The 23,203-nt window shown below is 44.2% G+C and overlaps 1 protein-coding gene across 2 annotated transcripts in view; it reads left to right on the forward strand.

Moving 5' to 3' along the window:
- Positions 1 to 205: 205 nt before the first annotated feature.
- The window catches only part of NHLRC2 (NHL repeat containing 2), a 59,000-nt gene continuing 36,002 nt past the window's right edge, over positions 206 to 23,203 (forward strand). For both annotated transcript variants that reach the window (XM_082268339.1, XM_082268340.1), the window contains exons 1-5: positions 206 to 388; positions 5,645 to 5,797; positions 10,221 to 10,676; positions 12,530 to 12,651; positions 18,088 to 18,217. In XM_082268339.1, the coding sequence (XP_082124465.1) occupies positions 226 to 388; positions 5,645 to 5,797; positions 10,221 to 10,676; positions 12,530 to 12,651; positions 18,088 to 18,217 (1,024 nt within the window). In that variant the 5' untranslated portion in view covers positions 206 to 225. The remainder of the gene's footprint in view (positions 389 to 5,644; positions 5,798 to 10,220; positions 10,677 to 12,529; positions 12,652 to 18,087; positions 18,218 to 23,203) is intronic.

Here is a 23,203-nt window from a genome sequence, read left to right on the forward strand (position 1 = left end):
TGGGTTGGAATACAGTTCGCACTTTCCACTGAGTGCTTAAAGTGGTGATTTTCTTATCTGGATTATTATATATGATCACTCTGAGTTCTTCAGGATACACAAACTTTGGTTACTGTATCAAAAAAAGGCTTTGAGAGATTCGAGTATGTTTTTAGGTGGTTGCGAAAGTGCATCTAAGAATGTAAAGAGCAGAGAACAGCTGCCTGTCATTCTGGGTGGAGAAAGATGGCGGCGTGCAGCCTGCAGAGATTGCTGGAGATACAGAGCCCGCTGGAGGGCGCCCTTCTAGAGGCGGAGAGTGAAGGGGAGAGGGAGAGGCTGATCCTGCAGTATTTGGAGGGAGTAAATGTCCGGGCTGAGGAGCTGACAATCCCTGACTTCGCTCCAGGTACCCAGGACCCATCACACAGATCCTCTACAGTACATGGGCCAATCACACAGGACCTATACAGTACATGCACCAAGGACCAATCACACAAGACCTATACAGTACATGGATCAATCACATAGGACAAATACAGTACATAGGCCAATCATGCAGGACCTATAGAGTACATAGACCAATCACACAGGACCTATACAGTACATAGACCAGTCACATAGGCCCTATACAGTGCCTGGGCCAATCACACAGGACCTATACAGTACCTGGGCCAATCACACAGGACCTATACAGTACCTGGGCCAATCACACAGGACCTAGACAGTACATGGACCAATCACACAGGACCTATATAATACATGCACCAAGGACCAATCACACGGGACCTATACATTACAGGGACCAATTACAAAGGACCTATACAGTCAATTGATCAATCACATAGGACCTACACAGTACACAGGCCAATCATGCAGGACCTATACAGTACATGAACCAATCACATAGGACCTATACAGTACATGAACCAATCACATAGGACCTATACAGTACATGAACCAATCACATAGGACCTATACAGTACATGAACCAATCACACAGGACCTATACAGTACATGGGCCAATCACATAGGACCTATATAGTACATTTACCAAGGACCAGTCACACAGGACCTATACAGTACATGGACCAGTCACATAGGACAAATACAGTACATGGACCAATCACACAGGATAGATCAGTACATGGACCTATACAGTACATGGGCCAATCACATGGGACCTACAGGTCCTTCTCAAAAAATTAGCATATTGTGATAAAGTTCATTATTTTCTGTAATGTACTGATAAACATTAGACTTTCATATATTTTAGATTCATTACACCCAATTGAAGTAGTGCAAGCCTTTTATTGTTTTAATATTGATGATTTTGGCATACAGGTCATGAAAACCCAGAATTCCTATCTCAAAAAATTAGCATATTTCATCCGACCAATAAAAGAAAAGTGTTTTTAATACAAAAAAAAGTCAACCTTCAAAAAATTATGTTCAGTTATGCACTCAATACTTGGTCGGGAATCTTTTTGCAGAAATGACTGCTTCAATGCGGCGTGGCATGGAGGCAATCAGCCTGTGGCACTGCTGAGGTGTTATGGAGGCCCAGGATGCTTCGATAGCGGCCTTGAGCTCATCCAGAGTGTTGGGTCTTGCGTCTCTCAACTTTCTCTTCACAACATCCTACAGATTCTCTATGGTGTTCAGGTCAGGAGAGTTGGCAGGCCAATTGAGCACAGTAATACCATGGTCAGTAAACCATTTACCAGTGCTGAAAAATGAAATCTTCATCTCCATAAAGCTTTTCAGCAGATGGAAGCATGAAGTGCTCCAAAATCTCCTGATAGCTAGCTGCAATGACCCTGCCCTTGATAAAACACAGTGGGACCAACACCAGCAGCTGACATGGCACCCCAGACCATCACTGACTGTGGGTACTTGACACTGGACTTCAGGCATTTTGGCATTTCCCTCTCCCCAGTCTTCCTCCAGACTCTGGCACCTTGATTTCCGAATGACATGCAAAATTTGCTTTCATCCGAAAAAAGTACTTTGGACCACTGAGCAACAGTCTGCTTCTCTGTAGCCCAGGTCAGGCGCTTCTGCTGCTGTTTCTGGTTCAAATGCGGCACCTGTAGCCCATTTCCTGCACACGCCTGTACACGGTGGCTCTACTAGATGTTTCTACTCCAGACTCAGTCCACTGCTTCCGCAGGTCCCCCAAAGTCTGGAATCGGTCCTTCTCTACAATCTTCCTCAGGGTCCGGTCACCTCTTCTCGTTGTGCAGCGTTTTCTGCCACACTTTTTCCTTCCCACAGACTTCCCACTGAGGTGCCTTGATACAGCACTCTGGGAACAGCCTATTCCTTCAGAAATTTCTTTCTGTGTCTTACCCTCTTGCTTGAGGGTGTCAATGATGGCCTTCTGGACAGCAGTCAGGTCGGCAGTCTTACCCATGATTCCGGTTTTGAGTAACGAACCAGGCTGGGAGTTTTTAAAAGCCTCAGGAATCTTTTGCAGGTGTTTAGAGTTAATAAGTTGATTCAGATGATTAGGTTAATAGCTCGTTTAGAGAACCTTTTCATGATATGCTAATTTTTTGAGATAGGAATTTTGGGTTTTTCATGAGCTGTATGCCAAAATCATCAATATTAAAACAATAAAAGGCTTGCACTACTTCAGCTGTGTGTAATGAATCTAAAATATATGAAAGTCTAATGTTTATCAGTACATTACAGAAAATAATGAACTTTATCACAATATGCTAATTTTTTGAGAAGGACCTGTATATAGTATATGAACTGATCACACTGGACCTATACAGTTCATGGGCCAATCACCTGGGACCTATACAGTTCATGGACTGCTCACACAGGATCTATACAGTACATGGACCAATCACACAGGACCTATACAGTACATGGACCAATCACACAGGACCTATACAGTACATGGACCACTCACATAGGACCTATACAGTACCTGGACCAATTACACAGGATATATCAGTACATGGACCAGTCACACAGGACCTATACAGTACATGGGCCAATCACATTGGATCTATACAGTACATGAACCAAGGACCAATAACACAGGACCTATGCCATACATGGATCAAACGCATAGGGCCTATACAGTACATGGGCCAATCACACGGGATCTATACAGTACATGAACCAAGGACCAATCACACAGGACCTATACAGTACATGGACCTATACAGTACATGGGCCAGTCACATAGGACCTGTACAGTACATGGGCCAATCACATAGGACCTGTACAGTACATGGGCCAATCACATAGGACCTGTACAGTACATGGGCCAGTCACATAGGACCTGTACAGTACATGGGCCAATCACATAGGACCTGTACAGTACATGGGCCAGTCACATAGTACCTGTACAGTACATGGGCCAATCACACGGGATCTATACAGTACATGAACCAAGGACCAATCACACAGGACCTATACAGTACATGGACCTATACAGTACATGGGCCAGTCACATAGGACCTGTACAGTACATGGGCCAGTCACATAGGACCTGTACAGTACATGGGCCAGTCACATAGGACCTGTACAGTACATGGGCCAGTCACATAGGACCTGTACAGTACACGGGCCAGTCACATAGGACCTGTACAGTACATGGGCCAATCACACAGGCCATATACAGAGGGCCATCAGACTGACCTGTACAAAAAAAGAGGCACATCAGGCTAACCTTTTAGGCTATGGTGAGCCCACCTGGCTGGCACTTTACAGTACGGGCCTGTGCATCCAACATTAAGGCCTTTCGTGGTATAAGGGCCCATCAAGAAAAGCCTTGAAACAGGGGTCCCATTGTGGAGGCTCTAAAAGGTACAAGGTCCACTTTAGAGTTGCCCTATATAGTACAGGGGGCCCAACATAAAAGCCCTATAGAGAACAGAAGGGCCGGCTATGAAATCTCTACCCAGTACAGGGGGCTGATCCTGGCAACCCAATACCTTACAGGGGTCCCATCAACGTGGCTCTTTACAAATCAGGAGGTCTTCACACTGGCCAGCCCACAGGGGTGGCCCTATACCGAACGAGGCCTATGTGGCCGACCCCTCTACATTACAGTTTTCCCATCATTGAGGCTCTAAAATGGTGCAGGGGGCCCCATCACCGAAGACCTATATGAAAAGGGGCCCCATTGTGAAGGCCCTATACAGAATAGTGGTGCCCATTATGAAGGCTCTGTATAGTACAGTGGCCCTATACAGTACTGAGGTCCCACGATGGGGGGTAGCTATAAAGTACAGGGGTCCATCATGACCGCCCTATATCATAAAGGTTTACCATCTTGGTGGCCCCTCATAAAGGCTTAATTTGGAACAGGAGACCCACCGTGGAAGATCTCTACAGAACAGGGGGGTCCATCATGAAATCTCTATACCACCCAGGGGGCCAATCACAACAGTTCTATAAAGTACAGGAGGCCCCTTACGGTGGCCTTATACAATATAGGGGACCCATCCTGGCTAGCCCTATACCATACACAAGTCCCATCTTGGTGGCCCTATACGGTACACGGATCCCATAATGGCAGTCCTATATGGTACAGCCATTTACTTTACAGTTAAAGGATATCTCTGCCTTCTGCAAACAAAAAAAATGAAGAAAAAAAAAATTGCATCTATTATTTTTTTTGTAAATGAGCGTGCATAACATTGACATGGGGATCAGCGGATGGAGAGTGCAATGCATGGGCTTCCTGCAGATCCCTGCTCATAGCAAGGTATGGACTTACAGTTACTAAGCTGGAGGAAGTGTCAGTAGACTACGAGTGTGGGGAGGACCACCGCACTCAACTCTTTGTGGGGGTAAGTTTTGAAAAGAACTGCTGGTGGGTATAGCTGGCTGATACTGCTGGTGGGTACAGCTGGCTCAGGCTGGTACGGCTGGCTTGTACTGTGGGTACTGCTGGCTGGTACTGCTGTGGGTACTGCTGGCTCAGGCTGGTACTGCTTTGGGTACTGCTGACACAGGATGGTACTGTGCTGTAGGTCCTGCTGGCTGGTACTGTGCTGTGGGTACTGCTGGCTCAGGCTGGTAATACTGGCTGGTATTGCTGTGGGTACTGCTGGCTCAGGCTGGTACTGCTGGCTGGTACTGTTGTGGGTACTGCTAACTCTGGCTGATACTGCTGTGAGTACTGCCGGCTCTGGCTGTTACTGCCGGCTCTGGCTGGTACTGCCGTGAATACTGCTGATTCTGGCTGGTACTGCTGGCTCTGGCTGGTACTGCTGTGTGTGCTGCTGACAGGAAATGCTGGAGGAAGAGGCAATGTTTCCTGTATTGGTCACAGGCGGAGTTCATTTGATGTCACTGCGCTGTGCCTCACTCAGACTGTCAGAACAGAGCCGGAACTATACAGGAAGCATCGGCTCCATTCTGACAGATCAGCTCAGAGACTCAGCTGCACGGGGGGCCGGACCAAATGACTTCAAGGGCCGCATACGGCCCCCAGGGCCAGTGAGTCAAGAACAACTAACAATAAGTAATCTATTACATACAATGATTCTTTTTTTTATTTGTAAACAAAGGCAAATGTTGCTTTATGTTGTATTTTTTTTTTTTTTTTTTTAGTATCACAGAAATATAAAAATATCACCTTCTTGTTTTTCTATTGGTTTGACATTAGTTACTTTTCTTCCTTTTGCTTTCCTAGGTTTGGAATGGCTGAATACAGAAGGTGCCATCTCTCTACACAAAGATCTATGCGGGAAAATTGTGATTTTAGATTTCTTCACCTATTGCTGTATCAACTGTATGCACATCCTCCCTGACCTGCATGAGCTGGAGCACCGCTACGCCGATACAGGTATCCTATACACACCTCCTATGGAGAGGAATTACTCCAGAAATGACATTAAATTTAATAAATTTTTTTTTTTTTTATAACAAACATATTATACGTACCTCCTTTGTTCAGTTGGTTTTGCACAGAGCAGCCCCGATCCTCCTCTTCTCGGGTTCCTCTTCGGTGCTCCTGGCCCCTCCCTCCTGTTGAGTGCCCTTGCTGTGGGGGCACCTGAGCTGAGTCACAGCTCCCTGTGTCCACTCAGACACAGAGCCGTGACCCGCCCCCTTTTCTCTCCTGATTGGCTGACTGACTTTGAGTGACAGCAGCGGGAACCAATTGCGCTGCTTAGGTAAGTATGAGTGGAGGCTGCTGCACACAGGTTTTTTTTTTATCTTAATGCATAAAATGCATTAGGATAAAAAAAATAACCTTCTGCCTTTAACCACTTGCCGACTGCCTAACGCCGATCTACGTCGGCAGTCAGCCCCTCACAGGCAAAGCGACGTAGGTCTACGTCGCTAGCCTGTGAGGGTCTAGGGAGCGAGCGCGCGCCCCCGGAGGCGCGCTCCCGCGTGGTCACGCACCCCCCCCCCCCCCGCGCGTGTGACCAGCGGATCCGATGTCCGCCGGTCACTCGGCGATCGGCGGGGGAGAGGGAGAAAGTCAGGCAGCTTGTGTAAACAAGCTGCCTGTCATTCTCCCCGGTGTATGAAGGATGATCATATGGTTCTACTCTGTAGAACCGTCGATCACTCTTCATACATCTGAAGCCACAGCCAATCACAGTAGAAAGCACGCCCCTAGGGACACACACAGCCCCTCCCTCTCAAATAAAGTTAATCCCTTCACTACCAGTGTATTTTTACAGTAACAGTGCATATGTATAGCACTGATTACTGTAGAAATGTCACTGGTAACCCCAAAAGTGTCAAAAATGTCAGTCCAGGGTCCGATCTGTCTGCCGCAATGTCGCAGTCCCGCAAAAAAAATCGCAGATTGCCGCCATTACGCGTTAAAAAAAAAAAACAACAAAAATGACAAAAATCTTTCCCTTTGTTAGTAAACGCGATAACTTTTGCGCAAACCAATCAAAATACGCTTTTTGAGATTTTTTTTTTTTTACCAAACATAGGTAGCATAAAACAAATTGTCCGAAAATGTTAAAAAATTTTGATTTTTACATTTTTTTGGGGGGAATTTCATATAAAAAAAAATGTGAAAAATATTGCTATTTTTGCAAAATTGATGCTATTTTTTTGTTTATAGCGCGTGATCAAAAAATCGCACAGGTGATCAAATACCACCAAAAGAAAGCTCTGATTGTGGGAAAAAAAAGGATGCGAAATTCGTTTAGGTACGGCGTCGCACGACCGCGCAATTGTCCATTAAAGTCACGCAGTGCCGAATCGCAAAATACCCCCTGGTCAGGAAGGGGGTGAAATCTTCCGGGGCTTAAGTGGTTAAAACTCCTTTAGCCCCCGTTCACACTGGGGCGACCTGTCAGGCGACCTGGTCGCCTGACAGGTCGCCGTAGGTCGCCTGCCATACAGAAGCTATGGACCCGTTCTAATAGGAGCGACCTGCATAGACTTCAATGTTATGAAGTCCGTGCCGGCCGCTCCGAGGTCGCGGTGCGAGCAGCGCGCCGCGACCTGTGTGGTCGCCCGGGGAAGTCAGATCGCCCCAGTGTGAACGGGGCCTTAGCATGTTAACCACTTTGCCGACCGCATACTGTATATATACGGCGGCAGATTGGCTCTTCCAGGAAAAACCATATATGCATATGTCATTTGCCTGGAGGGAGCTAGGGGGTGAGCACGCGCCCCCCCTCCTGCCCCGGCTCGTCAGCGGGGAAGCCGATGCATGTGTCAGGTGGCTCTGATTGCCGCCTGACACTCTCGATCGCTCCCTGCTGAGAGAGAAGAACGGTCTGCTGTTGTCAACACAGCTGACCGTCCTTCTCCCTGGGATGATCATAGAGCCCATGTGATTCTTCTATATAGGATCACATGTCTCTATGGTCATCTCAGAAGCCCAACCCCCATACAGTTAGAATCACTCCCCCTAGGGTCACATTTAACCCCTAGATCACCTATATGGTTAACCCCTTCCCTGCCAGTGTCATTATTACAGTAACATTGCATATTTTTAGCACTGATTACTGTAGTAATGTCACTGGTACCCCCAAAAATGTCAGTTAGGGGTCCGATCTGTCCGCCGCAATGTCGCAGTCCCGCAAAAAATCGCAGATCGCCGTCATTACTAGTAAGAAAAAAACCCCATTGAAAATTACATCTTTCCCGTAGCTTGTAGACGCAATAACTTTTGCGCAAACCAATCAAAATACGCTTATTGCGATTTTTTTTTTTTTTTTTTACCAAAAATATGTAGCAGAAAACAAATTGGCCTGAAATGTTAAAAAATGTTGATATTTTAAACATTTCTTTTTTTTTTTTTTTTTAAGTATGTCATAGAGCAGAATGTGAAAAATAATGTTTTTTTTTTCAAAATTGTTGCTCTTTTTTTGTTTATAGCGCAAAAATTTTAAATCACAGAGGTGATCAAATACCACCAAAGAACGCTCTGTTTGGGGGAAAAAAAGGATGTAAATTTTATTTGGGTACAGCGTCTCGCGACCGCGCAATTGTCCGTTAAAGTAACGCAGTGCTGAATCGCAAAATAGGGCCTGGTCATTAAGGGGGCAAATTCTTCCAGGCCAAAACTGGTTAAAGAATAACTAAAGTCAAAACTAGGGGGGAGAGGTATTAGGTTTTTATTTCGCCCCCATTAGTGAGATTCACCCTCTCTATTTGTTTTGTTTAGCATTATCATCAATAGTGAAAGTAAAGGAAATCCCACATTTTGGGTTGTCTCCAGAAAAATAATAGAGGGGACATTTTCCAATGCGGACACTGGTTCCGCTGAACTGGGGGTTCCCCAAAAAATTTCCCTAATTTTGTGGAGATTCTCTCACCTGTTTTGGCTATGGGACAGGAAGTGAAGGTGAGTCTCCCCAGCGGGGCACAGATGGAAAAAGATGAACTGACGGTTTATAACCCTCCCTTACTTTATCCAAAATGAAATAAATAATAAAGTTTTGCATATACTTTAAAGCTGATATGAGATTTTAAGGAATTGGGTGTTCTTAATCACTTCACTACGGCTGTATTCTAAAAAAGTGTAAGGGAGGCAAATATCTTCTTCTTGTGGGGCCTCTTTAAATAGCGCCTCAGAAATGCCCCCCAGGGCTGCAAGTGCGCTTGTTAATGGCTGTGAACTGAGGCATTGTCGGATGTCTCAGGTCACACACACAGTGTACAGAGCTGATTCAAGCATCTCTGTATCAACGTTCGTTGTGATGACCAATCACAGCAACCACAAATGTAAAACGTGTAGTATTTACATTGGAGAGCTTCCCCTTTCTTACAACCTAGACAGGGGAGGAAGGAAAAAAAAACAATCATTTTATTAGTTCCAGATCACAAAGAGCAACATATTCGGGGTAGAGGGGGTTTGATTGTGCATTAGGGTGAAAATAGCCTTCTGTGTGCAGCAGCCCCCCTAATACTTACCTAAACCCCATCTCGATTTAGCGATGTTACATGAGAGCATTGGTTGTCTGGGACTCTCCCTCCTGATTGGCTGAGACACACAGTGGGCACTATTGGCTCCTGCTGCTTCCTGATTGGCCGAAAGGAGAAGGCATCCTATTGACCAAGAAGGGGGGAGGAGATGGCAGCTGAGAGGGAACATAGACTGAGGTTGAAGCCACCGGTCAGTACCGCGGAGCAAGGTAAGTAAACTGGTACGTGGGGAGGATATTGTGGTGCGGGCAGGAGTGATTGGGGGGGTCTGTCTGACAAAAAAAAAAAAAGCTATCCTAAGCTTTTTCAAGCTGCAGTGTGCAAGAAGCCTAAGGGCAACAGTTTGTGTGTGTTTTTTAAGTATATAGTAAACTATAATTAGACGCAGTGGGTATTAAATACCACCAAAAGAAAGCTCTTTCTGTCTCAAAAACATGATATAAACTGTATTTGGGTACACTATTGCATGGCAGAGTAATTGTCAGTCAAACTATCCATGTACTGAAAAATCTCCTGATCATGAAGGGGTTCACATAGGCTGACACTCAAGTGGTTAAAAACAGATTCATATATTTTATATCACTCCTGTTCTTTTCAAAGACTGTTGTAGACGTGTCCTATTTCCACTTGCTGGGATTTATATCCTTTCGTGCATTGAAGTGTTACAACTGAGCCATGCCTGTGAATGGAGGGGACATAAGATCACATGATCATGGCTGGCATACCATGGGACATTTTCTGTTGGTTCCACTGGAAGATGTGCAAGTCAACAGTATACATTTTACAATGTAATTCAGTAAATGTTTCTGACTCTTGTTGCTTTCAGATGTTCACTTCCATTCTGTCATTTCTTTCAGATGGTCTGGTCATTATTGGAGTGCACTCAGCCAAATTTCCCAATGAGAAAGTTCTGGAGAACATTAAGAGCGCCAGTCTTCGGTACAACATTACCCATCCTGTAGTGAATGATGCAGATGCTGCCTTGTGGCAGGAACTGGAAGTGTCCTGTTGGCCCACATTGGTTGTGTTGGGTCCTCGGGGGAACATTCTATTCTCGCTAGTTGGGGAAGGAAATAAAGAGAACCTGTTCCTTTTCACCTCTATGGCCTTAAAATTCTACAAAGAGAGGCAAGAGATCAATTCCAATCGGATCCCACTCAGACTCTACCGCGATTCCTTGCCACCCTCTCCATTGCTTTTCCCTGGAAAGGTGGCCATAGACTCATCTGACGAGAGGCTTGTGATTGCTGACACTGGTCACCACAGAGTTTTGGTTGTCTCCAAGGAAGGGAAGGTGCTTTACACCATTGGAGGTAAGAGCCTAATGGTTTTATATAGTGAATAAAAATTATGCTCAGCTTGGCCATGCTGCCTTCCAACTATTTTCTTTTAGGCCCCTTTCACACAGGCGGACCGTTCAGATCCACCTGTCAGCTTTTTTGGTGGATCTGAATGGACGCCCTATGCATATCTATGGGGCATCGGATGTCAGCGGAGACATGTCCACTCATATCTGATCCGTCAAATCTGGACAGATGGAAACCCTATTTTATATCCGTCCAGCGGATCGGATGGGATCGGATGAGAACGGACAGACGGTCCGTTCCCATCTGATTCCCCCATAGAGAACAGCGGGACCTGACAGCTCTGTCTCCACACACAGAGCAGAGACACAGCTGCCACCCCCTCCTTCCTCTTACCTCCTCTCATCATTCTTCTTCTTCTTCATCATTTCTTAAATAAAATACCTTCTGATGGCTTTTATACTGTGATTCATCAACACTGTTTCTGGGTTTGCTAGCTGGTGATCCAGCACTGCAATCTGAGTCCATGCTGACCACTCGCCTCTTCCTGATATCATCCTTTCTCTGCAGTCTTCTGGATCCTGAGAGATCCCCCCCCCCCCCCCCCCACCAGACAGCTGATAGGCAGTGTCCACATCGCATAGGCACTTATATGAACAAGCAAAGAGGGACCCTCCTTCTGCAGGGAAGGAGAGAGAATACTTGCAACCTGGGGTGTCACAGATTTACTGTGGTTGGGTATTTTTGACTTTTAGCTTAGGTTTTATTCTTAAAAGAGAGACTTTGTCCCCCCCTGTGACCCCCCCCCCCCTCATGTTCATTTTGCTTTTTTACCCCTTTTATTCTGGGTTGTCCTCAAATATTGTACTGGTATGCCCAGGTAATCCAGCATTGTCCTACTGTGCTCTGCTGCCACACGCCAGGTCCCGCACCACTGTCTTCCTTATGTCATTGGGAGTTGGCTGTCTATTCCTGGTTTAGGCAGCCGGCCCCCTGATGACACGTTGCCAGGTCCACTCTCCTACAGCCACTGTGTTAAAGGATAAGTTCACCTTGCGTAAAATGTTACATGTTACACCCATATTCAGGATGTAACCTGTTATAAATTGACAGGCCTCCAAACCTCCCCGATTCTTCTCTGTGGAGCACCGTGGTAGCTCACTCATGCTCACTATCAGATTGATCTGCTTACCCATGCGGGATGTACTGGCAGATCTGCAGAAGACATGCATGGTACCAGCGATCTGCTGATTGTGAGTGCCATGCTTTACAGGCTCCAAAAAATAAAAAAACAAATGCACATTTTTTTTTTTTTACCTGCAAAAAAAATATGCATTTGTTATTTTTTTTCTCCAAAAAGTGAACTTATCCTTTAAGCCAACGCCTTTACAGATATCTGACATATATCCCAGGAGACTGCTGGAAAAGAGTATACTGTATGTCATTCCTGTCTAAGCAGGAATGGAACCTTTTTTGGATTCACCCCCAGATCGGTTCGCAGATTGCAGTGCGAACTGTGAATTCACACAGGAATCGGATCGCATGGGTGTGAACACTCATGTGATCCAATTCCAGTGCGGGGAAAAAAAAAAGGTTCCTGCACCTTTTTTCATGCGAATCCAATTGGAGTTCAGCCATACAACTGTATGGCTAAATTTTCATTGCACAGACATCGAAGGTGATTTGAACAGCAATGTGGTGCGAATCACATGCGATGTCTGTGTTCACTATAGTGTGAACTCAGCCTAAAAGCATAAATGGTAACAAGTTTAAGCTATTTGTTTTTCCTTCCCAATTCTTTATACATCTGAGGTTGTGATGATAAGAATCCTTGGTCACTCAATTCTCTATTTGTTACATAGGAGTTGAGAGCGGACAGAAAGATGGACGGTTTTCAGAATGCTCCTTCAATTCCCCACAAGGAGTGGCTATCGATGGCAATAATATCTATGTGGCTGACACAGAGAACCATCTGATCCGGAAGGTAAATATCCATTGCTCTCATATAGAGGAGTATTTATTAATAGTGAATTGTGAGATATGCTGTACATTCGCCAGCTGATTACTTGTTCCATTTATAAGCATGACTGACATCCCAATTCAACAGCACATTCGCACACATTTGTCCACGTTTGGATTTTATATTTCTCTGGTGTTAAATGCTGTGTTCTGTACAACACTTTTGCTGAAAGGATGCGCTTACACAGTGGGACTTGGCCCCACCCCGCTTCCTCACTGCATTTGATTGACAGCAGCAGGAGCCAATAACTCCTGCTATGTGAGGGGAGAAGAAATGCAGCCGTGCACAGTGCTGGATATATTCTCCCCTCTCTTCCCCTTCATGCAGGGATGGTGGGCTGGGGGGAGGGGGGGGGGTCAGGGAACAGAGGAATAGAAACAATTTTTTTACCCTAATGCAAGGAATGCAGACTTCCAACTTAAACCTAACTTGACTTAAAAATGGCGCTTAACAACGGCTGGAGATTCCAGGAGCAGCGATGTAACCCATAGGATCCTCTCTGGCTGGCACAGTGGTACCTGATCACATGACCAAAGCGAGTAGGTAAGTCTATATTTATTATATATATATATATATATATATATATATATATATATATATATATATATATACACACACACAATTATAATATGTTAGTATTTTTAAATTTTTTTTTTTTACAGGTTAGTCAGCATAAGTGTTAGGCGGGAGGAGGGGGAAGGGGACATTTTTAGGATTCGTTAGGCTTAGGCTGGAATTCTACTTTTAAATTATTTCTGAAAAATAGCAGAATGTCCCCGTTCCTATATTTACCTGGCTTCTACAGTAAGTGCACATGGTGGGGCTTTGTACAGCATAAAATTTAAATTCCAGCACACTTACCAGTTAGCCTGTAGAAAAACCACAAACTGCCACTGTCTAAAAAAATCAGTGTTTAAAGGAGAAGTACAGCCAAAGCTCGTTTGGCCGTACTTCTCCTGCGGATCACACGAATGCAGTTCATTCTGCACTCCTGTGACCCATTTTCAGCAGACAGCGGGCTGAAGTCCGCTGTCTGCTAACATCACAGAGCTGGTCCAGGCTCGGGCAAGATCGCAACAGTGGAGTCGGGATCCGCCCAAGTGTCTGGACCGGCACCCAGATCAGCCTCTCAGCGAGTAGCTGAGAGCCTAACCTGACCTCTCCCGCCCCTCCACAGCCCAGTGCTCCAGTGACTGAGGGGCAGAGCAGAGAGCTGCTGAATGACAGTCAGCAGCTCTCTGCTCTGGGAGCTGCGAGAACCGAGAGATCTGCAGTGTTAGATCGCTCGGTTCTTAGTCTTAGAGGCGCCAGGAGACAGATGCAGCATCCACCTATGTAAGTATGATTCTGGAAAAAAGTTAACTCCATACTTCTCTTTTAAAAATAGAGGTTTTTAGTTGCACAACATTTGCAAATATACAGTACTGTGCAAAAGGTAGGTGTGAAGAAATGCTGTAAAGTGAGAATGTTTTCAAAAATATATATTTACATTTTTTATCTAATTCCAAAATACAAAGTGAGTGAACAAAAGAAAAATCTAAACCAAATCCAAAATTTGGTGTGGCTACCCTTTGGCTTCAAACCAGCATCAGTTCTTACACTTGCACAAAATCAGGGATCTTGTAGGTATAGATTCAGGTGTATGATTAACCAATTATACCAAGCAGGTTCTAATGGTCATCAATTTTCTATGTAGCTTTAAACCCAGTGATTAACTGATACAAACGCTTATGTAGGAGGCTTAAAAGTGGGTGAGGAACAGCCAAACTCTACTACTAAGATGAGGTTGTGGAAGACAGTTTCATGTCACAGGTCATACGCCATAGCAAGACTGAGCACAGCAACAAGACCCAAGGTAATTCTACTGCATCAGCAAGGTCTCTCTCAGGCAAAGATTTCAAAGCAGATTGGAGTTTGAATATGTGCTGTTCAAGCTCTTTTGAAGAAGCAGAAAGAAACCGGCAATGTTGAGGACTGTAGACACAGAGGTTGGCCAAGATATCTTAATGCAGAAGATGAAAGACACATAATGCTTACTTCCTTTCCACATGGGAAGATGTCCAGCAGTGCCATCAGCACAGAACTGGTGGGACCCAGGTACACCCATCTATTGAATGGAGAAGTCTGGCCAGAAGTGGTCTTCATAAAGAATTGCGGCCAAAACGCCATAGGTCCGATGTGGAAACAAGACTAAGCGATTTAACTATGCATGAAAATATAGGAACTGGGGTGCAAATAGTGTTGGCGATTTGTTTAGGATCAATGGTGACCTCAATGCTGAGAAATACAAGTAGATGCTTCTCCATCATGCCATACCATTAGGGAGGCATGTGATTGACCCCAAATGTATCCTGCCTCAGGACAACAACCCCAAACATATAGCCAATGAGATCAGGAACTATCTTCAAGTGTAAAGAGGAACAAGGGGTCCTGGAAGCGATGGTTTGGCCCCCACAGAGCCCTGATCTCAACATCATGGAGTCTTTCTGGGATTACATGAAGAGACAGAAGGATCTGAGGCAGCCAATATCCACAGAAGATCTGTGCTTAGTTCTCCAAGATGTTTGAAACAACCTATCCGCCGATTTCCTTCAAAATCTGTGTGCAAGTCTACGTAGAAGAATTGATGCTGTTTTTTTTTTTTTGAAGGGTTGTCGCACCAAATATGGATTTGATTCAGATTTCTCTTCTATTAATTTTATTTTCCATTTTGTTCATTGATAAAAATAAAACTATTAATACTATGTTTTCACACCTGCTTAAAACTTTTGCACAGTAGTGTAGGTAGATACTACACTCAATCATTAAAGCCCCTCTGTAAACTTTTCTTGGGGAGGGGGTGTTAAGTACATGAGTGGAACTTCAATTTTATATCAGACAGGGGACAAAAGGGTCCTCTATATCAGCCTTTTTCAATGATGGTGCCCAGACTCCCTGGGGTGCCTTGAAGTTTCTTCAGGGGTTCCTTGGCAAAAGGTCTAAAAATTGCCCCAAAATTGTATACAAGCTGGTGGGTGGATGAAACCTGCTTTTTAGTTACACATTGTGCACCATTATAACCTTGCTGTTCTGACGACCAATGACCTCATCGGTTGATAAGGAGGATGTCAGTTGCCAGAATATCATCCTTGTTTGATCCTCCTTTGCCTCTCTCCATCAGCTTTGGGGTCTCATTAAGTGATGGAGAAAAACTGAGGGAGAAGAGAAACATTGGAATACTAGACAATACCAGTTTGCAAAAGTGTATTTGCTTTGGACGAATAAATCACCGTTGGGTGTCCTATGTGTATGTTGCTTTATGTAAATCAGAATAGTTTTTACATTTTATAAATTTTACATTGGGCGCCCCAAGACTGTCCATAATTTTAAAGGGTGCCTTGACTGAAAAAAGGTTGAGAAACATTTCTCTATATGATATTCTATTTTTAAGACTTTTTTTTTTTTTAACAAGACATAACGCCCCTGATGTCTCATCTGCCTTCCAAGCTAATGAAGTGCTGATTGCATAAGGGGAAGATCAGCGAACGTATGTTCAATGGTCTCTATCCTTTTTACCCAGCAGCACCCACCTGGTAAAAGGTTAAAAGCACAGGGAAACACTAGAAGCCCAGCTAAACATAATGGCAGCTGAAGGCATTTAATGCTTTAGGAGCCCCTACAGCCCATCAGTTTAGAGGTGAATTATTGCTGTAGAATTTTTGCTCTTATTCAGTACAAACTGTACAGTAGCCCGATCGCTTCCACCTAACAGCCAACGATTGGCTGCGAGAAGTCAATCACTTCCCTGTGCATGAGCCCTGCCTCTGCTAAGTCCCATCAGAGCAATAATTTTATTTACATTCTCTACTTTACAACATTGTGTATGGAGCTTGTGTATGGAGCTTACTATTCATAGCAAAGGCAAAGGGGGAAAGGTTTGGGACTTTGAGTGAGATGCACGAAGGGGCCTTGTATCGTGCAACTCCATCCCTATTCGTTTAGAAGAAACTACTTACCCGTTTTCTTTATTATTTTATTATTCTGTATCTTACGTTACCAATCATGCATGTATGTATCAATAAATGTTTTTATCTTCTGTCCAACCAGCCTTGCAATGTCTCTCATTTAAAGTCCCAAACCTCCCATTTTTTTTTCTTACTATTCATAGCACTTCTGTTAGAGTATATATTTGAAACCCAGAATTACTGGAGTCATTAGAACTATTCATAGCACACTGGTGCCCATTAAAGTCTGCAGGTGAGAGCAACCGCCAAGTTGATTTATGTTAAATATGTTTTATTTTTGGATAACTGGAGGATTTATCCTAATCAGCAACGCTCCTGTTAATAAGATGCTCTGGACTTTATTTTCATATTTTATTTGGAGGAGGCTGAGATGGTGCTGTCCTCAGAGGATAGTAGGATAGGAATGTTTAGCCCCACTTTAAATCTGAACTCCGGTCTTCTTTGTCTTGCACAGTTGCACCGGTTCCTTTCCTGGACTGAAACTGTTTACTTTGATTTCACTGCGCGCTGTAAACTCAGCAAATGAGAGAGAGCCTGCTGCAGCAAATGAGAGAGAGCCTGCTGCAGCAAATGAGAGAGAGCCTGCTGCAGCAAATGAGAGAGAGCCTGCTGCAGCAAATGAGAGAGAGCCTGCTGCAGCAAATGAGAGAGAGCCTGCTGCAGCAAATGAGAGAGAGCCTGCTGCAGCAAATGAGAGAGAGCCTGCTGCAGCAAATGAGAGAGAGCCTGCTGCAGCAAATGAGAGAGAGCCTGCTGCAGCAAGTCAGAGAGAGCCTGCTGCAGCAAATGAGATAGAGCCTGTCACATTTCTTTGTTGGAGGATCTAGCACTTTCCTCCCCCCGCCTGACTGTCCCTGGCACACCCTTTTCATTAATTTGAGTTCCTTCACTCATGAAGGCTCAGCACCACATGTGCGCGTTACCAAGGGTGGTCTGCATGCCAAATTGCATCTGCCCATCAAGGCTTACTTATGTTTTCATAGCTCCTCTCAAGAGCCAGACCACTGCTTGCATCAGGACTGAGGGCTTCTGAGTGAGGCAGGGTGCTGTGATGATTTCAGGAAGCTATGTACAACAACCTGCCAGCCCCTCCCACCAGCCATGATCTGCCTGCATTGCATAGAGACACAGAGAGACCCAGGGATGATATCACTGGGTCTGTAATAAGATATGTAATCAAAAAGGAAAGATTTTAATTCGCATGTTGATGGGGTGGGGACCAAGGACTACTATATCTAAGAAGATTCATTTTCAACTTTTAAATTGCACTGAAAACTACATATGCATCTTCTGGACAGCTAAATTGTTGTGCAGTATCCATACAAAAATAGTAAATCATGTATGTTAATGTTTTACCTTTGCAATATTAATAACCTGGAATAAAATACGTCTGCAGATAAATCTAGAAACTTTATCGGTAAGCACAATAGCTGGCACTGGAAGTCAAGGAGTCGACAAAGTGGGCGGAGCTCAGGGAATACAACAGCCAATCAGCTCGCCTTGGGATGTTGCAGTTGTTCCACCAGGTAATCCTGTCATTTTTTAGCTACTTGTGCTCTGCTTTTTCCTAAATTGTCAGATAAAACATGAAATACAGTATCTCACAAAAGTGAGTACACCCCTCACATTTTTGTAAATATTTTATTATATCTTTTCATGTGACAACACTGAAGAAGTGACACTATGCTACAATGTAAAGTAGTGAGTGTACAGCTTGTATAACAGTGTAAATGTGCTGTCACCTCAAAATAACTCAACACACAGCCATTAATGTGTAAACCGCTGGCAGCAAAAGAGAGTACACCCCTAAGTGAAAATGTCCAAATTGGGCCCAAAGTATCAATATTTTGTGTGGCCACCATTATTTTCCACCACTGCCTTAACCCTCTTGGACATGGAGTTCACCAGAGCTTCACAGGTTGCCACTGGAGTCCTCTTCCACTCCTCCATAATGACATCATGGAGCTGGTGGATGTTAGAGACCTTCTGCTCCTCCACCTTCCGTTTTGAGGATGCCCCACAGATGCTCAATAGGGTTTAGGTCTGGAGACATGCTTGGCCAGTCCATCACCTTTACCCTCAGCTTCTTTAGCAAGGCAGTGGTCATCTTGGAGGTGTTTTTGGGGTCGTTATCATGTTATAATACTGCCCTGTGGCTCAGTCTCTGATGGGAGGGGATCATGCTCTGCTTCAGTATGTCACAGTACATGTTAGCATTCATGGTTCCCTCAATGAACTGTAGCTCCCCAGTGCACACACAATTGACACCATCTGAACCACATAAGTTTATCATGGTCTCATCAGACTACAGGACATGGTTCCAGTAATCCATGTCCTTAGTCTGCTTGTCTTCAGCAAACTGTTTGCGGGCTTTCTTGTGCATCATCTTTAGAAAAGGTTTCCTTCTGGGATGACAGCCATGCAGACTAATTTGATGCAGTGTGCGGCGTATGGTCTGAGCACTGACAGGCTGACCCCCCACCCCTTCAACCTCTGCAGCAATGCTGGCAGCACTCATACATCTATTTCCCAAAGACAACCTCTGAATATGACGCTGAGCACGTGTACTCAACCTCTTTGGTCGACCATGGCGTGGCCTGTTCTGAGTGGAACCTGTCCTGTTAAACTGCTGTATGGTCCTGGCATCCATGCTGCAGCTCAGTTTCAGGGTCTTGGCAATCTTCTTATAGCCTAGGCCATCTTTATGTAGAGCAGCAATTCTTTTTCTCAGATCCTCAGAGTTCTTTGCCATGAGGTGCCATGTTGAACTTCCAGTGACCAGTATGAGAGAGTGAGAGCGATAACGCAGAATTTAACACACCTGCACCCCATTCACACCTGAGACCTTGTACCACTAATGAGTCACATGACACCGGGGAGGGAAAATGGCTAATTGGGCCCATTTTCGACATTTTCATTTAGGGGTGTACACACTTTTGTTGCCAGCTTAGACATTAATGACTGTGTGTTGAGTTATTTTGAGGGGACAGCAAATTAACACGGTTATACAAGCTGTACACTCACTACTTTACATTGCAGCAAAGTGTAATTTCTTTAGTGTTGTCACATAAAAAAGATATAATAAAATATTTACAAAAATGTGAGAGGTGCAGGACTGCCACTGGCGCCCTGTGCTTTTCACAGATGAGAGCAGTTTCAACCTGAGCACATGTGACAGACATGAAAGAGTCTGGAGAAGCCATTGAGAATGTTTTGCATGACCGGTTTGGTGGTGGGTCAGTGATGGTCTGAGGAGGCCTATCCATGGAAGGACCTCTACAGTCTAGATAATGGCACCCTGACTGCCATTAGGTATTGGGATGAACTCCTTGGACCCATTGTCAGACCGTACGCTGGTGCAGTGGGTCCGGGGTTCCTCCTGGTGCACAACAATGCCCGGCCTCGCCTGACCTAAACCCATTATGTTTCAGTCCATCTGATGCTGCCAGGTTGTACCTCAGTCTGTTCAGGAGCTCCGTGATGCCCTGGTCCAGATATGGGAGTAAATACCCCAGGACACCATCTGTCTCATTAGGAACATGCCCGATGTTGTCAGGCATGCATTCAAGCACGTGGGGGCCATACAAACTACTGAGTACCAATTTGAGTTGCTGCAATGAAATTTCAGCAAAATGGATTAGTCTGCTGCATCATTTTTTCACTTTGATTTTCGGGGTGTCTTTGAATTCAGCCCTCTAAAGGTTGATAATTTTAAATTCCATCAAACGATGTGGCATCCTTTTGTTCCTAACACATTACCCAGTCCATATAAGTATAGATACCCAGCAGGATATTTTTCCACATTGAGATCTGATGTGTTTTCAAAGTCCCCCTTTTTATATTTTTTTGAGCAGTGTGTGTGTGTATATTAGTGATTGACCGATATCGTTTTTTTAATACTGTTACCAATATTATGGTCATCGGATATCGGTATCGGCCGATATCTGCCGATATTTTCGGACATGTAAAAAAATGTTTTTTTATTTTCTAAAGGTACTCTTGTGGAGGGATCTGGGGATCTAAAAGACCCCAAACCCCTCCTCGGCACTGAAAAGCATTCAAAACGCCAAGTTTGGCTGTTTTGAATGCTGTCAGTTTTTTTAATTCGGCGCCGAGTACCCGGAAGTGATATCATGACATCACTTCCGGTTTTTTTACATGGAGATGCAGTACACTGGGTCTTCTCTTCGGCAGCGGCGGCCGTGGAGGTAGGATGCCCGGGTCTCCCGGTGGGACAGGAGACCTTGGCGAGCCATTGAAGACGGCGGGAGGGGGGGGGACATCCCCTCCCGCTCCTTGTAATGACAGCTGAGCGGCTTCTCAGCCGCATCGGTTGTCATTACAAGACAGCCGACTGTCTGCTATGGACACCGGTACCGGGGTTATGCCTCTAGCTGCAGGCATCACCCCGGTACAAGCACTTTCCTGAAATATCGGTAAATCCAAAGGCCGATTCCGATATATCGGGGAAAGTGCATATCGGCCCCCGATATATAAGTGTTGCCGATAATCGGTCGATCCCTAATAAATAAATATAAATGATATATTACTGTGTGTGTATATATAGACACAAACACACAGATCTCTATTATTAGCTGCTGCACCTTGTTTTCAGTGTGTGTATAATATATATATATATATATATATATATATATATATATATATATATATAATATATAGAGAGAGAGAGAGAGATGCATTGTTTCTTCCTGAATGGTACAGGTCCTCTTTAATGCATATAATTATATACGAGCTGGGGGAGAGGGAATGATTAGCTAATTTGTTAGCAGACTCCATCTTTTACCATCTGAATAATACCCTTCTGGAGGTGATGATTTTTTTTTTTAGCACGTTTTCATAAATATAAATATTCCCCCTGTGATTATTCTGTACAGAAAGCTGTCAGGGACTTGTCAATTACAGCTTCTGCATAAAAGATGCAGTCACGATTTCTCCTTTGTAAGGCGATGCAGAAACACATTGTATCCCCACACCATGCTGATATTAAACCTTTCCTGGGCAGAATGCATACCGTGGCTAATTTTCTCCTGAAAATGTTAGATTCTTGACTGTCTGTTAAAGGGTAACTCAACTTTCGTGGGGTAAAAAATAGCAAATAAAGAAAAAAATAATATAGCGTTCACAATTGCGACACAAGTCGTATTGTAATAAAATGTTATAAAAAAAAATACCTTTCCTTTTCAATCTGCAGCTCTGTAATTTTCTGAAAATGCAATATGGCAACCTGGAGCTGGCTGTTCTCTACACAGAATGTATACTGACCACACCCCAGAAACTTAATTTCTTGCTTGTGTGATTGGCTCACTGATTTTGCCAGAAGTCTGCACTAAGATGCAAGTCAGATTTCTGGCATCCCCTGCATCAAAAATTAAATTTTTAGTAAGATACTTTAGGAATATGTCTAAAATGATGCAGCCCCAGCAGCTTTCCTCATTAGTGCTCTGCAGGTGCCACAGCTGAATGATAATTATGAAACCACTCCCATTATTTTTTATTTATTTCAGGTACTTGTATAGCGCTGTCAATTTACGCAGCGCTTTACATATACATTGTACATTGACATCAGTCCCTGCCCTCAAGGAGCTTACAATCTAAAGTCCCTAACTCGCATACATACACAGTAGGGCCATTTTTTTTTTTTTTTTTATACAGGATCCAATTAACCTACCAGCATGTCTTTGGAGTGTGGGAGGAAACCGGAGTACCTGGAGGAAACCCACGCAGGCACAGGGAGAACATGCAAACTCCAGGCAGGTAGTGTTGTGGTTGGGATTGGAACCAGCGACCCTCTTGCTGCCAGGTGAAAGTGCTAACCACTACACCACTGTGCCACCCATTAGACTCACTGAGCACAGAGGAACAAACAGGGATTTCTTCAGAATAACAAAAGGTAGGAATCTGCAACAAAGGTTGTTAGTGCAAAATCTAGTGCAGTTGTGCATGGTAGCCAATCGGCTTCAAACTTCTTCACCTTGTACAATTAGGCTGACAAAAAAAAAAAACCTGGAAGCTGATTGGTTTCTATGCAGAACTTCACCAGATTTTGCACATTCTAGCTTTAGTAAATGAACCCCAGAGAGTTGAGCTTTTCAGGCTGCTGCTTCTCCCATCACTGTCCAATTACAGGTTGAGGTGGGAGAAGACCTATTAGTGCTATTTTACTATAGCAGAGAACAATCATGTCCCCTCCCCCGAAAAGGCAGGGATGTGCTGATGGTTAAGTTGGGTAACTCTTAGGACTGGGTTTACACAAAAAGCAAAGCCTTTTGGGAGATTAAAACCGTTCCCATATATACAGTGGGTACGGAAAGTATTCAGACCCCCTTAAATTTTTCACTCTTTGTTATATTGCAGCCATTTGCTAAAATAATTTAAGTTCATTCTTCTTCCTCATGAATGTACACATAGCACCCCATACTGACAGAAAAACACAGAATTGTTGACATTGTTGCAGATTTATTAAAAAAGAAAAACTGAAATATCACATGGTC

This window comes from Pelophylax lessonae, assembly GCF_965119305.1.
Source record: "Pelophylax lessonae genome assembly, chromosome: 9".
Classification (NCBI taxonomy): Eukaryota; Metazoa; Chordata; class Amphibia; order Anura; family Ranidae; genus Pelophylax; species Pelophylax lessonae.